Raw genomic sequence first — 17,169 nt, forward strand, 5'->3', positions numbered from 1 at the left:
GGGACACCAGGATAGGGACATGGGGACACGGGGACACGGGGACAGGGACACCGGGAAGGGACACCAGGACACAGGGACACGGGGACACCGGGACAGGGAGGGGACACCGGGACAGGGAGGGGACACCGGGACAGGAACACCCACGGGGACACGGGGACATGGGGACACGGGGACGGGGACATGGCGACAGGGACACGGGGATGGGGACACAGGGATGGGGACACCAGGACGGAGGCACAGGGACAGGGAGGGGACACCGGGAGGGGACACCGGGACAGGGAGGGGGCACCGGGACAGGGACACCAGGACAGGGACACCAGGACGGGGCACGGGGAAAGGGACACCGGGATGGGGACACGGGGACAGGGAGGGGACACCAGGAGGGGACACCGGGACAGGGACACCAGGACGGGGACACCGGGATGGGGACACAGGGACAGGGACACAGGGAGGGGACACCGGGACAGGGACACCAGGACGGGGACACCGGGATGGGGACACAGGGACAGGGACACAGGGAGGGGACACCGGGACAGGGACACGGGGACGGGGACACCAGGACGGCGACACCAGGACGGGGACATTGGGATGGGGACACGGGGACAGGGACACCGGGACGGGGACACGGGGACAGGGACACCGAGATGGGGACACGGAGACATGGGGACAGGGAGGGGACACCGGGAGGGGACACCAGGACCAGAAGGGGACACGGGGACAGGGAGGGGACACCAGGAGGGGACACCGGGAGGGGGTGGGGACAACCCGATCATGTTCCCACGGCCCAGCCATGGATCACCACGGCCCAACCTTGACCACGGTGACCCAACGATGTCCCCAACCCCCCCGGGATGTCCCCAACCCCCCTGGGATGTCCCCAACCCCCCGGGATGTCCCCATGTCCCCCCAATGTCCCCAACCCTCCTCAATGTCCCCAAAGCCCCTCAATGTCCCTAACCTCACTCAATGTCCCCATGTCCCCAACCCCCCGGATGTCCCAATGCCCCCAAGCCCCCCAGTGTCCCCAAGCCCCCCAATGTCCCCATGTCCCCAACCCCCCAGATGTCCCAATGTCCCCATGATCCCCCAGTGTCCCCATGTCCCCAAGCCCCCCCCAAGCCCCATGATGTCCCCAAGTCCCCCCAGTGTCCCCAAGCCCCCCCATGTCCCCTGGTGTCCCCATGTCCCCACGGTGTCCCCAAGGCCCCGGTGTCCCCATGTCCCCCCAATGTCCCCAAGCCCCCCAGTGTCCCCATGTCCCCATGTCCCCAAGCCCCCCTGGATGTCCCCATATCCCCCCCAGTGTCCCCATGTCCCCTGGTGTCCCCATGTCCCCAAGCCCCCCGGTGTCCCCAAACCCCCCAATGTCCCCATGTCCCCCCAGTGTCCCCATGTCCCCCCCAGTGTCCCCAAGCCCCCTGGTGTCCCCAAGCCCCCTGGTGTCCCCAAACCCCCCAGTGTCCCCATGTCCCCCCGATGTCCCCATGTCCCCCCAATGTCCCCATGTCCCCCCAATGTCCCCAAGCTCCCCCAATGTCCCCAACCCCCCCAGTGTCCCCAACCCCCCCAAATGTCCCCAACACCCCACCATGTCCCCATGACCCCCCCAGATGTGTCCCCCCCCGGGGATGTCCCCAAGCCCCCCAATGTCCCCATGTCCCCCCAATGTCCCCATGTCCCTGCGGTGTCCCCAAGCCCCACAACGTCCCCAACCCCCACAATGTCCCCAACCCCCCCAGTGTCCCCATGTCCCCCCAGTGTCCCCCCGATGTCCCCCGGATGTCCCCAAGCCCCACAATGTCCCCAACCCCCCCAATGTCCCCATGTCCCCCTGGTGTCCCCATGTCCCCCAGTGTCCCCAACCCCCCCAATGTCCCCATGTCCCCCTGGTGTCCCCATGTCCCCCCAATGTCCCCCCGATGTCCCCCCGGATGTCCCCAAGCCCCACCTTGCAGAAGGTCAGCTTGGTGGCCGGTTTCACCTCGGTGTGTTGGTCACCCGGAAACTTCTTCAGCCACACCCAGTCACCCTGGGGGGAGGGGCGGGGTGAGACACCTGGGGACAGCTGGGGACAGCTGGGGACAGCTGGGGACAGCTGGGGACACACCTGGGGACAGCTGGGGACACACCTGGGCACAGCTGGGGACAGCTGGGGACAGCTGGGGATAGCTGGGGACACACCTGGGGACAGCTGGGGACAGCTGGGGACACACCTGGGGACAGCTGGGGACAGCTGGGGACAGCTGGGGACACACCTGGGGACAGCTGGGGACAGCTGGGGACAGCTGGGGACACACCTGGGGGTTTGGGGTGCCTGGGGTCAGTTTTGGGGTGGATTTGGGTGGATTTAGGAGGTTTTGGGGTGAATTTGGGTCAGTTTTGGGGTGAGTTTGGGAGGTTTTGGGGTGAGTTTGGGTGGATTTAGGAGGTTTTGGGGTGAATTTGGGAGGTTTTGGGGTGAGTTTGGGAGGTTTTGGGGTGCGTTTAGGAGGTTTTGGGGTGAGTTTGGGAGGTTTTGGGGTGAATTTGGGTCAGTTTTGGGGTGGCTCGGGTCGGGCTGGGTTCGGGGGGTGCCTGGGGCGGTTTTTGGGGTGAATTTGGGAGGTTTGGGGGCCGGGTTGGGGTCTGGGGGTGCCTGGGGTCAGTTTTGGGGTGAATTTGGGTCAGGTTTGGGGTGAGTTTGGAAGGTTTTGGGATGCATTTGGGAGGTTTTGGGGTGAATTTGGGAGGTTTTGGGGTGGCTCGGGCCGGGTTTGGGTTTTGAGGTGCCTGGGGCGGTTTTTGGGGTGGATTTGGGTGGATTTAGGAGGTTTTGGGGTGAATTTGGGAGGTTTTGGGGTGAGTTTAGGTCAGGTTTGGGGTGAATTTGGGTCAGTTTGGGGGTGAGTTTGGGAGGTTTTGGGGTGAGTTTGGGAGGTTTTGGGGTGAGTTTGGGTCAGTTTTGGGGTGAATTTGGGAGGTTTTGGGGTGAGTTTAGGTCAGGTTTGGGGTGAGTTTGGGTCAGTTTTGGGGTGAGTTTGGGTCAGTTTTGGGGTGAATTGGGTCAGTTTTGGGGTGGATTTGGGTCAGTTTGGGGGTGAGTTTGGGAGGTTTTGGGGTGAATTTGGGTCAGGTTTGGGGTGGATTTGGGAGGTTTTGGGGTGGATTTGGGTCAGGTTTGGGGGTGAATTCGGGTCAGTTTTGGGGTGAGTTTGGGGCAGTTTCGGGGTGGCTCGGGTCAGGCTGGGTTCGGGGGGTGCCTGGGGCGGTTTTTGGGGTGGATTTGGGTGGATTTAGGAGGTTTTGGGGTGGATTTGGGTCAGTTTGGGATGCATTTGGGAGGTTTGGGGGTGAATTTGGGTCAGTTTTGGGGTGAGTTTGGGAGGTTTTGGGGTGAATTTGGGACAGTTTCGGGGTGGCTCGGGCCAGGCTGGGTTCGGGGGGTGCCTGGGGCGGTTTTTGGGGTGGATTTGGGGTTTTTGGCGCTTACCTGCACGGAGGCGACAAGGCCCTGCTGGTTAAACAGCAGCAGCAGCAGGGGCAGGTTGCTGCTGGCCCTGGCGGGATCCTGCGGGAAAGCAGCTGTCAATCAGCGTGGGGGGCGGGGCCAGCTGCCAATCAGCAACCCGGGGGCGGGGCTAGTTGTCAATCATTGCCCGGGGGGCGGGGCCAACTGTCAATCATTGTCCAGGGGTGGGGATCAGCTGTCAATCAGCACCCCGGGGGGCGAGGCCAGCTGTCAATCAGCACCCACAGGGCGGGGCTAGCTGTCAATCAGCGTGGAGGGCGGGGCCAGCTGTCAATCAGAGTGGGGGCGGGGCCAGCTGTCAATCTGTGCCCGGGGGGCGGGGCCATCTGTCAATCATTCCCCAAGGGTGGGGATTAGCTGTCAATCAGCACCTCGAGGTGGCACCAGCTGTCAATCAGTGTGGGGGGCGGGCCCAGCTGTCAATCAGCACCCCGGGGGGCGGGGCCAGCTGTCAATCAGCACCCCGGGGGGCGGGGCCAGCTGTCAATCAGCACCCCGGGGGCGGGGCACAGCTGTCAATCAGCACCCCGGGGGTGGGGATTAGCTGCCAATCAGCACCTGGGGGTGGGGCAAAGCTATCAATCAGTGCGGGGGGCGGGGCCAGCTGTCAATCAGCACCCCAAAGTGGCACCAGCTGTCAATCAGCACCCCGGGGGCGGGCCCAGCTGTCAATCAGCACCCCGGGGGGGCGAGGCCAGGTGTCAATCAGCACCTCGGGGGGCGGGGCCAGCTGTCAATCAGCACCCCGGGGGCGGGGCCAGGTGTCAATCATTGCCCCGGGGGCGGGGCACAGCTGTCAATTAGCACCCCGTGGGCGGGGCTAGCTGTCAATCATTCCCCAGGAGGCAGGGATAGCTGTCAATCATTCCCCAGGGGTGGGGATGAGCTGTCAATCAGCACCACGAGGTAGCGCCAGCTGTCAATCAGTGTGGGGGGTAGGGCCAGCTGTCAATCATTGCCTGGGGGTGGGGCCAGCTGTCAATCATTGCCTGGGGGCGGGGCCAGCTGTCAATCATTGCCTGGGGGTGGGGCACATCTGTCAATCATTGCTATGGGTTGGGGATCGGCTGTCAATCATTGCTCAGGGGTGGAGCCAGAATCAGCTGTCAATCATCTCCGGGGGGGGCTGAGATCAGCTGTCAATCATCGCCCTGCCTGGGGTAATCAGCTGTCAATCATCGCCCAGGCGGCGTGGATCAGCTGTCAATCATCGCCCTGGCTGCATTTATCAGCTGTCACTCATGGACCAGGGGCGTGGATCAGCTGTCAATCATCGCTCGGGGGGCGGGGCCGGGGTCCCCGCTGTCCCCTCGCCGGTGGCCTGGCCTTGTCGCCCCCGTGGGTGGGGAGGGGGATGGGGGAGGGGAGGAGGAGGAGGGGGCGGGAGGGGCGGGGCCAGGAGGCGTGGGCGGGGCCGGGGGAGGGGCCTCACCTCGGCCACGGCCACGTTGGTGTTGTCGGGGCCGGGGGCGGCGCTGCCGGGGGCGCTGCCCCCGCTCTGTCCGGCCAGGCTGGCCTGGCTGCTGTCCACCTGCGGGGGGACACAGGGGTCACTCAGGGGTCACCCAGGGGTCACTCAGGGGTCACTGGGGTCACCCTGGGGTCACTGGGGTCACCCTGGTGTCCCCCCCGCTCTGTCCGGCCAGGCTGGCCTGGCTGCTGTCCACCTGCGTGGGGGACACAGGGGTCACTCAGGGGTCACCCAGGGGTCACTCAGGGGTCACCCTGGGGTCACTGGGGTCACTGGGGTCACTCTGGGGTCACTCTGGGGTCACTGGGGTCACTCAGGGGTCACCCAGGGGTCACTGGAGTCACTCTGGGGTCACCCAGGGGTCACTCAGAGGTCACTCAGGGGTCACTGGAGTCACTCTGGGGTCACTGGGGTCACTCAGGGGTCAGTGAGGTCACTCAGGGGTCACTGGAGTCACTCAGGGGTCACTCAGGGGTCACTGGAGCGTTCCCGCTGTCTCCCCTGTCCCTCAGTATCCCTGCTGTCCCCAATGTCCCCAGTGTCCTCGGTGTCCCCAAAGCCCCAATGTCCCCAATGCCCCCAGTATCACCAATGTCCCCAATGTCTCCAACCCCCCCAATGTCCCCAACATCCCCCGTCCCCAATGTCCCCAGTGTCCCCAATCCCCCCGCTGTCCCCGCTGTCCCCCCGCTGTCCCCTGGGTGTCCCCGCTGTGTCCCCGCTGTCCCCTCGGTGTCCCCTGGGTGTCCCCGCTGTCCCCAATGTCCCCAATGTCCCCAAACCCCCCCGCTGTCCCCGCTGTCCCCGCTGTCCCCAATGTCCCCTCGGTGTCCCCGCTGTCCCCGCTGTCCCCGCTGTCCCCTCCGTGTCCCCTCTGTCCCCGCTGTCCCTGCTGTCCCCTGGGTGTCCCCTCGGTGTCCCCTCTGTCCCCGCTGTCACCTGTTTGCTGCTCTGCGTGTTGATGAAGGTCAGGTCCTCCATGGTCAGGATGATTTTGTTGGGGCCCTTCATGAGCTGGGCCTGCTGGATGCGGCGCCTGCGGGGACAGGGGGACACTGGGGACACTGAGGGACACTGGGGGGACACTGGGGACACTGGGGACACTGGGGACATTGGGGACATTGGGGACATTGGGGGATTGGGGACATTGGGGACATTGGGGACATTGGGGGATTGGGGACACTCAGGGGACACTGGGGGCACTGGGGACATTGGGGACACTGGGGGGACACTGGGGACATTGGGGACACTGGGGACACTGAGGAGGTTGGGGACATTGGGGACATTGGGGACACTGAGGGACACTGGGGACACTGGGGACACTGAGGGGGTTGCGGACATTGGGGGGATTGAGGACATTGGGGACACTGAGGACACTGGGGGGACACTGGGAACAGCAGGGATACTGAGGGGACACTGAGGGGACACTGAGGACACTGGGGGAGACACTGGGGACATTGGGGACATTGGGGGACACTGGGGACACTGAGGGACATTGGGGACAATGGGGCCACCAGGGCCACCAGGGCCACCCACCTGATGTGGCAGGCGAGGGCGGCGCCGGCTGCACCAAGGGCGGCGATGAGGAGGAAGAGGAAGAAGACGAAGCCGGCGTCCATCCCTGCGGAGAGAGCACAGGAGTGACCGGGAGTGACCAGGGGTGACCAGGAGTGACCAGGAGTGACCACGGGAGTGACCACGAGAGTGACCAGGAGTGACCACGGGAGTGACCACGAGAGTGACTGGGAGTGACCAGGGGAGTGACTGGGAGTGACCAGGAGTGACCACGGGAGTGACCATGGGAGTGACCATGGGAGTGACCATGGGAGTGACCAGGGGGGACCAGGAGTGACCAGGAGTGACCACGGGAGTGACCAGGGGGGACCAGGAGTGACCAGGAGTGACCGGGGGCACCAGGAGTGACCAAGAGTGACCAGGGGAGAGCAGGAGTGACCAGGAGTGACCAGGGGGGACCAGGAGTGAGCAGGGGGGACCAGGAGTGACCAGGGGGGACCAGGAGTGAGCAGGCACCACAGCTGACCCAGCTCCATGGTGGCACCACCACCATGCTGGGGACAATGGTGCCACCACAACCACGGTGTCACCACAGCAGACCCAGAACCATGGTGGCACCACGACCATGACCATCCTGACCATGGTGTCACCGCAGCAGACCCAAAACCACGGTGCCACCATGACCATCCCAGCACCACGGTGCCACCACGGCTGACCCAGAACCATGGTGCCACCATGACCCCAATTGATCCAGAAACCCGGTGCCACCATGACCATCCCAGCACCACGGTGCCACCACAGCTGACCCAGAGCCATGGTGGCACCGTGACCATGCTGGGGACAATGGTGCCACCACAACCACGGTGCCACCACAGCACCCCCATATCCACCTCCACCACCCCCATGACCATCCCATCACCACGGTGCCACCATGACCATCCCATCACCACGGTGCCACCATGACCATCCCATCACCACGGTGCCACCACAGCCCCCCCAAACCCCCTCCACCACCCCCCCGCCGCCCCTCCCGCGCCCCGGCGCCGCTCACCGCCGTTGCAGATGGCGCCGGAGTCGAACCAGCAGCCGGCGTCGGTGGCCGGGCTGGCGCTGTGGGGCCAGTGGGGGCTGTGGCTGCGGTAGCTGAGGCCGCGCGTGCCCGGCTCCAGCCCGTAGACCGCCCACAGGTGCTGGCCCTTGCCGTCCGTGTCCAGCACCACGTAGGGCACCGAGACGGCGCCGTCCTGGTCCACGGTGAAGGTTTGGCAGAAGCCCTGGAGCGTGAAGTCGCGGGCGTGGTCGGCCACGCTGGTGCCCATCACCCAGCGGCCGCTGCGGCGCGTGGCCTCCACCGCCGTGGCCAGGAAGTAGATGGAGTTGTAGATGGTGGAGAAGAGAGGGTGGACCTGGTGGGAGGGGACAGGTGGGAGGTGGTGGTGGTGGTGGCACTGGGGGGGTTGGGTTGGGTTGGGTTGGGTTGGAGGAGGTGGTTTCGTGTTGGCCGTGGTCAATGGGGATGGGTGCGGTCAGCTTGTGTTGGCCATGGTCAATGGAAGTGGCCATGGTCATGTCCCATTGGCCATGGTCATCTTGTGTTGGTCATGGTCAATGAAGATGGCCATGGGCAGCCTGTGTTGGCCATGGTCATCTTCCATTGGCCATGGTCAATGGAGGCGGCCATGGGCAGCCTGTGTTGGCCATGGTCATCTTCCATTGGCCATGGTCAATGGGGATGGGCGCGGTCAGCTTCTGTTGGCCATGGTCAATGGAGATGGACACGGTCAGCTTGTGTTGGCCATGGTCATCTTCCATTAGCCATGGTCAACGGGGATGGGCACGGGCAGCTTGCGTTGGTCATGGTCAATGGAAGTGGCCATGGTCATGTCCCATTGGCCATGGTCATCTTGTGTTGGTCATGGTCAATGAAGATGGCCATGGGCAGCCTGTGTTGGCCATGGTCATCTTCCATTGGCCATGGTCAATGGGGATGGGCGCGGTCAGCCTGTGTAGGCCATGGTCAATGGAGATGGCCATGGGCAGCTTGCGTTGGCCATGGTCAATGGAGATGGCCATGGGCAGCTTGTGTTGGCCATGGTCATCTTCCATTGGCCATGGTCAATGGGGATGGGCGCAGGCAGCTTGTGTTGGCCATGGTCAATGGGGATGGGCGTGGTCAGCTTGCGTTGGCCATGGTCAATGGAGATGGCCATGGGCAGCCTGTGTTGGCCATGGTCAATGGAGATGGCCATGGGCAGCTTGCGTTGGCCATGGTCAATGGGGATGGCCACGGTCAGCCTGTGTTGGCCATGGTCAATGGACGTGGCCATGGGGAGCTTGCGTTGGCCATGGCCAATGGGGATGGGCGCGGTCAGCTTGCGTTGGCCACGGTCATCTTCCATTGGCCATGGTCAATGGGGATGGCCATGGGCAGCCTGTGTTGGCCATGGTCATCTTCCATTGGCCATGGTCAATGGGGATGGGGGTGGTCAGCTTGTGTTGGCCATGGTCATCTTCCATTGGCCATGGTCAATGGGGATGGCCATGGGCAGCTTGCATTGGCCATGGTCAATGGGGATGGGCGCGGTCAGCTTGTGTTGGCCATGGTCAATGGAGGTGGCCATGGGCAGCCTGTGTTGGCCATGGTCATCTTCCATTGGCCATGGTCAATGGAGGTGGCCATGGGCAGCCTGTGTTGGCCATGGTCATCTTCCATTGGCCATGGTCAATGGAAATGGCCATGGTCAGCTTGTGTTGGCCATGGTCTATGAAGATGGTCATGATCATCTCCCATTGGCCATGGTCAACCAAGATGTTTATGATCATCTCTCATTGGCCACGTTCATCTCCCATTGGCCACGGTCAACAAAGACGGCCAGGGTCATCTCCCATTGGCCACGGTCATCTCCCATTGGCCATGATCAACAAAGATGGCCACGGTCATCTCCCATTGGCCATGGTCATCTCCCATTGGCCACGATCACCTCCCATTGGCCACGGTCATCTCCCATTGGCCACGGTCAACCAAGACAGTCATGGTCAAGGCAAGATGGCCACAATCATCTCCCACTGGCCGTGGTCATCTCCTCTTGGCCGTTGTCACCTCCATCCCGTGGCCATGTCCACCCAATCCTCCAGAGATGCCCCTGGAGATGCCCTCAAAGCCTCTCAAGACACCCCCAAACCCCTCAAGATGCCCTCAAACCCTCTCAAGACACCCCCAAACCCCCTGGAGATTCCCTCAAACCCCCTGGAGACACCCCCAAACCCCCTGGAGACTCCCCCAAACCCCCTGGAGATGCCCTCAAACCCCCTGGAGACACCCCCAAACCCCCTGGAGACTCCACCAAACCCCCTGGAGATGCCCTCAAACCCTCTCAAGACACCCCCAAACCTCACAAGATGCCCTCAAACCCCCTCCAGACACCCCCAACCCCTCCAGACACCCCCAAACCCCCTGGAGATCCCCTCAAACCCCCTGGAGATGCCCTCAAACCTTCTCAAGACACCCCCAAACCTCTCGAGTTGCCCTCAAAACCCCCTAGAGATGCCCCCAAACCCCCTCCAGACACCCCCAAACCCTCTTGAGACATCCCCAACTCCTCCAGACACCACCTAAACCCCCTCAAGACACCCCCAAACCCCCTGGAGATGCCCTCAAACCCTCTCAAGACACCCCCAAACCTCTTGAGATGCCCTCAAACCCCCTGGAGACACCCCCAAACCCTTTTGAGACACCCCCAACTCCTCCAGACACCACCCAAACCCCCTCAAGACACCCCCAAACCCCCTGGAGACACCCCCAAACCCCCTTGAGATGCCCTCAAAACCCCTGGAGACGCCCCCAAACCTCTCAAGATACCCCCAAACCCCTCAAGATGCCCTCAAACCCTTGCAAGACACCCCCAAACCTCTCGAGATGCCCTCAAACCCCCTGGAGATGCCCCCAAACCCCCTGGAGACACCCCCAAACCCCCTGGAGATGCTCTCAAACCCCCTGGAGACTCCCCCAAACCCCCTGGAGATGCCCTCAACCCCTCCAGACACCACCCAAACCCCCTTGAGACACCCCCAAACCTCTCGAGATGCCCTCAAACCCCCTGGAGACTCCCCCAAACCCCCTGGAGATGCCCCCAAACCCCCTGGAGACACCCCCAACCCCTCCAGACACCCCCCAAACCACCTGGAGACTCCCCCATACTCCCTGGAGATGCCCTCAAACCCTCTGGAGACCCCCCCAAACCTCCAGAGATCCCCTCAAACCCCCTGGAGATGCCCTCAAACCTTCTCAAGACACCCCCAAACCTCTCGAGTTGCCCTCAAAACCCCCTAGAGATGCCCCCAAACCCCCTGGAGACACCCCCAACCCCTCCAGACACCACCCAAACCCCCTCAAGACACCCCCAAACCTCTCGAGATGCCCTCAAACCCCCTCCAGACACCCCCAAACCCCCTCAAGACTCCTCCAAACCTCTCGAGATGCCCTCAAACCCTCGCAAGACACCCCCAAACCCTCTTGAGACACCCCCAACCCCTCCAGACACCACCCAAACCCCCTCAAGACACACCCAACCCCCTGGAGATGCCCTCAAACCCCCTGGAGACTCCCCCAAAGCCCCTGGAGATCCCCCCAAACCCCCTGGAGACTCTCCCAAACCTCTCAAGATGCCCTCAAACCTCCTGGAGACACCCCCAACCCCTCCAGACACCCCCAACCCCTTTCCAGACACCCCCAACCCCTTTCCAGACACCCCAAACCCCTCTCCACACACCCCCAACCCCTCTCCACACACCTCCCCAACCCCACCGCAGACCCCAGCCCCACCTGGGCGGGGTCGAGGTTGGCCGGCACCTCGTAGGCCTTCTTGGCCTCCTCCAGGGCCTCGCGGAAGGAGGCGTCGGGCGAGTCGATGGTGACGGTGAGCACGGCGTCGTAGGCCAGGCGCAGCTTGGTGTTGTTGGCCAGCACGGGGTAGGGCACGCGGCGGTAGGGCAGCGCGAAGGTGAGCGCGTCGTAGGGGATGAAGACCAGGGAGCCGTCGGTCATGCCCAGGTCCTCGGCCTTCTCCAGGAGCACCTTCTGCTCGCGGCCGCCCAGGAGCACCGAGTGCATGCACATCAGCACCACTGCGGGGACACACACGGGGACACGGGGACACGGGGACACGGGGAGGGGGTGGGGTGCAGGGGGTGTCATCTGTCTGTCTGTCTGGGTTTGTGTTCATCCATCCATCCATCGATCCATTGTTGATCAATCCCCATCCATCCATCATGCATTCATCATCCATCATCCATCCATCCATCCATCCATCCATCCATCCATCCATCATCCATCCATCATCCATCCATCCATCCATCATCCATCCATCCATCCATCATCCATCATCCATCATCCATCCATCATCCATCCATCATCCATCCATCATCCATCCATCCATCCATCCATCCATCCATCATCCATCCATCCATCATCCATCCATCCATCCATCATCCATCCATCTGTCCATCATCCATCCATCATCCATCATCCATCCATCATCCATCCATCCATCATCCATCATCCATCATCCATCCATCATCCATCCATCATCCATCCATCATCCATCATCCATCCATCCATCATCCATCCATCATCCATCCATCCATCCATCCATCCATCCATCCATCATCCATCCATCCATCCATCCATCCATCATCCATCCATCCATCATCCATCCATCCATCCATCCATCCATCATCCATCATCCATCCATCATCCATCCATCCATCATCCATCATCCATCCATCATCCATCATCCATCATCCATCATCCATCATCCATCCATCATCCATCATCCATCCATCCATCCATCATCCATCCATCATCCATCCATCCATCATCCATCCATCATCCATCCATCCATCATCCATCCATCCATCCATCCATCATCCATCCATCATCCATCCATCATCCATCATCCATCATCCATCATCCATCCATCATCCATCATCCATCCATCATCCATCATCCATCCATCATCCATCCATCCATCCATCCATCATCCATCCATCCATCATCCATCCATCATCCATCATCCATCCATCCATCCATCCATCATCCATCCATCCATCCATCATCCATCCATCATCCATCATCCATCCATCATCCATCCATCCATCCATCATCCATCCATCCATCATCCATCCATCATCCATCCATCCATCCATCATCCATCATCCATCCATCCATCATCCATCCATCATCCATCCATCATCCATCCATCATCCATCATCCATCCATCATCCATCCATCCATCATCCATCCATCATCCATCCATCCATCATCCATCATCCATCATCCATCCATTCCATCCATCCATCATCCATCATCCATCCATCCATCCATCCATCCATCCATCCATCCATCCATCATCCATCCATCCATCCATCATCCATCCATCCATCATCCATCCATCCATCCATCTCCCATCCATCCATCCATCCATCCATCCATCCATCCATCCATCTCCCATCCATCCATCATCCATCCATCATCCATCCATCCATCATCCATCATCCATCCATCCATCCATCCATCCATCCATCATCCATCATCCATGCATCCATCCATCCATCATCCATCATCCATCCATCACCCATCCATCCATCCATCATCCATCCATCATCCATCCATCACCCATCCATCCATCCATCATCCATCCATCCATCCATCCATCATCCATCATCCATCATCCATCCATCATCCATCATCCATCCATCCATCCATCCATCCATCCATCCATCCATCCATCATCCATCATCCATCCATCATCCATCATCCATCCATCCATCCATCCATCATCCATCCATCCATCCATCCATCATCCATCCATCCATCCATCTATCCATCCATCCATCCATCCATCCATCCATCCATCATCCATCCATCCATCCATCCATCCATCATCCATCCATCCATCATCCATCCATCCATCCATCATCCATCCATCCATCCATCATCCATCATCCATCCATCATCCATCCATCCATCCATCCATCATCCATCCATCCATCATCCATCATCCATCCATCATCCATCCATCATCCATCATCCATCCATCCATCATCCATCCATCATCCATCACCCATCCATCCATCCATCCATCATCCATCCATCCATCCATCCATCATCCATCCATCCATCATCCATCATCCATCATCCATCATCCATCCATCCATCATCCATCATCCATCATCCATCCATCCATCCATCATCCATCCATCCATCCATCATCCATCCATCATCCATCCATCATCCATCATCCATCATCCATCCATCCATCCATCATCCATCCATCCATCCATCATCCATCCATCCATCCATCATCCATCATCCATCCATCCATCCATCATCCATCATCCGTCATCCATCCATCCATCATCCATCCATCCATCATCCATCCATCATCCATCCATCATCCATCCATCATCCATCCATCCATCCATCCATCCATCCATCCATCCATCATCCATCCATCCATCCATCCATCATCCATCCATCCATCCATCCATCATCCATCATCCATCCATCATCCATCCATCATCCATCATCCATCCATCATCCATCCATCATCCATCCATCATCCATCATCCATCATCCATCATCCATCATCCATCATCCATCCATCCATCCATCCATCCATCATCCATCATCCATCATCCATCCATCCATCATCCATCCCTCCCTCCATCACCCATCCACCCATCCATCCGCCCATCCGTCCATCTGTCCGTCCATCCCATCCCCCTCCTCACCTCTCACCCCATCCGCCCTCTGCACCCTCCTCAGCGCCTCCTCCGCCTCCTCCTCCTCCTCTCCGGCCACGGTCACCACGCTGACCGGCAGCCCCCTGGCCCTCAGCTCTCTGGCCACCTCCTGCCCGGTGTCCACCCACAGGTCCTGCGGCGCCGCCACCACGGCCACGTGCGCCCACCGGAAATACCGCAGCACGGCGTGCAGCACGGCCGCCGGCGCGGGCAGCGGCCGCACCAGAGTGACCGCTGCTCCCCCTCCGGCCGCTCCGGCCGCGCCGCACGCCCACGACACCAGCGGCTTGTTCCAGGCGGCGGCCAAGAGTCCGGCGGCGCCGCAGGCGGCGGGGTTGAGCGGGCCGACGATGGCGCTGGCGTAACGCTCGGCGCTGACCACTCCGGCCACGGCCTGGGGCGTGGCGCAGGCCTCGGACATCACCACGGCGTCCCACCAGTAGCCGGCGGTCAGCGCCGGGTCGCGGTTGAGCCGCGCCACCGCCAGGCGCGAGGCCACGTCCGGCAGCGCCCGCGCCAGGACGGGGTCGCAGCTCCAGGGGCCCAGGACGCCCACCTTGAAGGTGGCGGCCGAGCAGGGGACGGGGACGAGGAGGAGGAGGAGGAGGAGGGGGAGGGGGAGGGGGAGGAAGGGTGGGGGGAGGGGAGAGCGGGGGTGGGGGGAGAGGGGGAGGAGGGGGGAGCAGGGGAAGGTGCGGGTGATGGGGGTGGAGGGGGAGGTGATGACGTCACGGGAGGTGACAACACGAGAGGTGATGACGTCATGGGAGGTGACAACACGAGAGGTGATGACGTCATGGGAGGTGGTGACGTCACAGGAGGTGATGGCGTCGTGGGAGGTGATGTCGTCACAGGAGGTGATGACGTCATTGGAGGTGATGATGTCATGGGAGGTGACGACGTCATGGGAGGTGACGATGTCATTGGAGGCGACGACGTCATGGGAGGTGATGACGTCATTGGCAGTGATGACGTCATTGGAGGTGATGATGTCATGGGAGGTGACGACGTCATGGGAGGTGACGATGTCATTGGAGGCGACGACGTCATGGGAGGTGATGACGTCATTGGCAGTGATGATGTCATGGGAGGTGACGATGTCATGGGAGGTGAGGACGTCATGGGAGGTGATGATGTCATTGGAGGTGACGACATCACGGGAGGTGATGGCGTCATGGGAGGTGGTGACGTCGTGGGAGGTTATGACGTCATGGGAGGTGATGATGTCATGGGAGGTGATGACGTCATTGGAGGTGATGATGTCATGGGAGGTGGTGATGTCATGGGAGGTGGTGACGTCATCGGAGGTGATGATGTCATGGGAGGTGATGACATCATGGGAGGTGATGTCGTCATTGGCAGTGATGATGTCATGGGAGGTGACGATGTCATGGGAGGTGAGGACGTCATGGGAGGTGATGATGTCATTGGAGGTGACGACATCACGGGAGGTGATGGCGTCATGGGAGGTGATGACGTCATGGGAGGTGTCACTGCGGGAGGTGACACCAGCGTGGGAGGTGACACCATTATGGGAGACGTCACTGTGGGAGGTGGCACCGTCATGGGAGGTGGCACCGTCATGGGAGATGTCACTGTCATGGGAGGCGTCAACGTCATGGGAGGTGCCACCACCATGGGAGATGTCACCACCATGGGAGATGTCATTGTCACAGGAGGTGCCACCACGGGAGATGCCACCACTGTCAGAGATGTCCCTGTTGGAGGTGCCACCACCCTGGGGGACGTCGTTATGGGAGGTGCCACCACTGCGGGAGGTGACACCACCGTAAGAAGTGTCACTGTGGCCGATGTCACCGTTGGAGATGCCACCGTGGGTGACGCCACCATGGCAGATGTCACCATGGGAGATGCCACCCCTGGAGATGTCACCATGGGAGACGTCACCGTTGGAGATGCCACCACCCTGGGAGGGGCCATGGTGGGGGGTCATGACCTGACAGGTGCCACCACCGTGGAAAATGTCACTGTGGCTGATGTCACCACAGGATGTGTCCCTTTTGGAGGTGCCACCATGGGATGTGTCCCTTTCGGAGGTGCCACCACGGGATGTGTCCCTTTTGGAGGTGCCACCACGGGATGTGTCCCTTTTGGAGGTGCCACCATCGCTGGAGATGCCACCGCTGTTGGAGATGTCACCGTGAGAGGAGCCACCACCGTGAGAATTGTCACCGTGGGAGATGTCACCATCAGAAATGTCCCTGTGGGAAGTGCCACCACTGTCAGAGATGTCACTCTGGGAGATGTCCCCGTGGGAGATGCCACCACGGGAGATGCCACCGTGGGAAATGCCACCATGATAAACGCCACCACTGCTGGAGATGCCACCGTGGGAGATGTCACCATGGGAGATGCCACCGTGGGAGATGCCACCATTGGAAATGTCACCATGATAAATGCCACTGTGGGAGGTGCCACCACTGCTGCAGATGTCCCTCTGGCAGGTGCCACCACCGTGGGAGATGTCCCTGTGGGAAGTGCCACCATGGGAGATGTCACCATTGGAAATGCCACCATTGGAAATGTCACCATGATAAGTGCCACCGTGGGAGATGCCACCACTGCTGGAGATGCCACCATGGGAGATGTCACCGTTGGAGATGTCACCATGGGAGATGCCACCATTGGAGGTGTCACCACTGCTGGAGATGCCACCGTGGGAAATGTCACCACTGTTGGAGACGTCACTTTGGGAGATGCCATCGTGGGAAATGCCACTGTGGGAGATGCCACCATGGGAAATGTCACCATGATAGATGCCACCATGGGAGGTGCCAGCACTGTCGGAGATGTCCCTGTAGGAAATGTCACCGTGGGAGATGCCACCATAGGAAATGTCACCATGGGAGAA

At 60.7% G+C, this 17,169-nt stretch overlaps 1 protein-coding gene across 1 annotated transcript in view; it reads right to left on the bottom strand.

The window, feature by feature from the left end:
• LOC311164843 (retinal guanylyl cyclase 1-like) overlaps nt 1-16,251 on the bottom strand; it is a gene marked incomplete at both ends in the record, with an annotated part of 39,089 nt that extends 22,838 nt beyond the window's left edge. The window contains 11 exons of the mRNA XM_084224470.1: nt 1,949-2,029; nt 3,470-3,547; nt 4,468-4,527; nt 4,941-5,039; nt 5,125-5,175; nt 5,919-6,015; nt 6,516-6,600; nt 7,546-7,900; nt 11,317-11,618; nt 14,286-14,873; nt 15,030-16,251. Coding sequence (XP_084080596.1) covers nt 1,949-2,029; nt 3,470-3,547; nt 4,468-4,527; nt 4,941-5,039; nt 5,125-5,175; nt 5,919-6,015; nt 6,516-6,600; nt 7,546-7,900; nt 11,317-11,618; nt 14,286-14,873; nt 15,030-16,251 — 3,018 coding nt within the window. The remainder of the gene's footprint in view (nt 1-1,948; nt 2,030-3,469; nt 3,548-4,467; nt 4,528-4,940; nt 5,040-5,124; nt 5,176-5,918; nt 6,016-6,515; nt 6,601-7,545; nt 7,901-11,316; nt 11,619-14,285; nt 14,874-15,029) is intronic.
• Nucleotides 16,252-17,169: the final 918 nt, after the last annotated feature.

This window comes from Fringilla coelebs (genome assembly GCF_963513975.1).
Source record: "Fringilla coelebs genome assembly, chromosome: 38".
In the NCBI taxonomy this organism is placed as follows: Eukaryota; Metazoa; Chordata; class Aves; order Passeriformes; family Fringillidae; genus Fringilla; species Fringilla coelebs.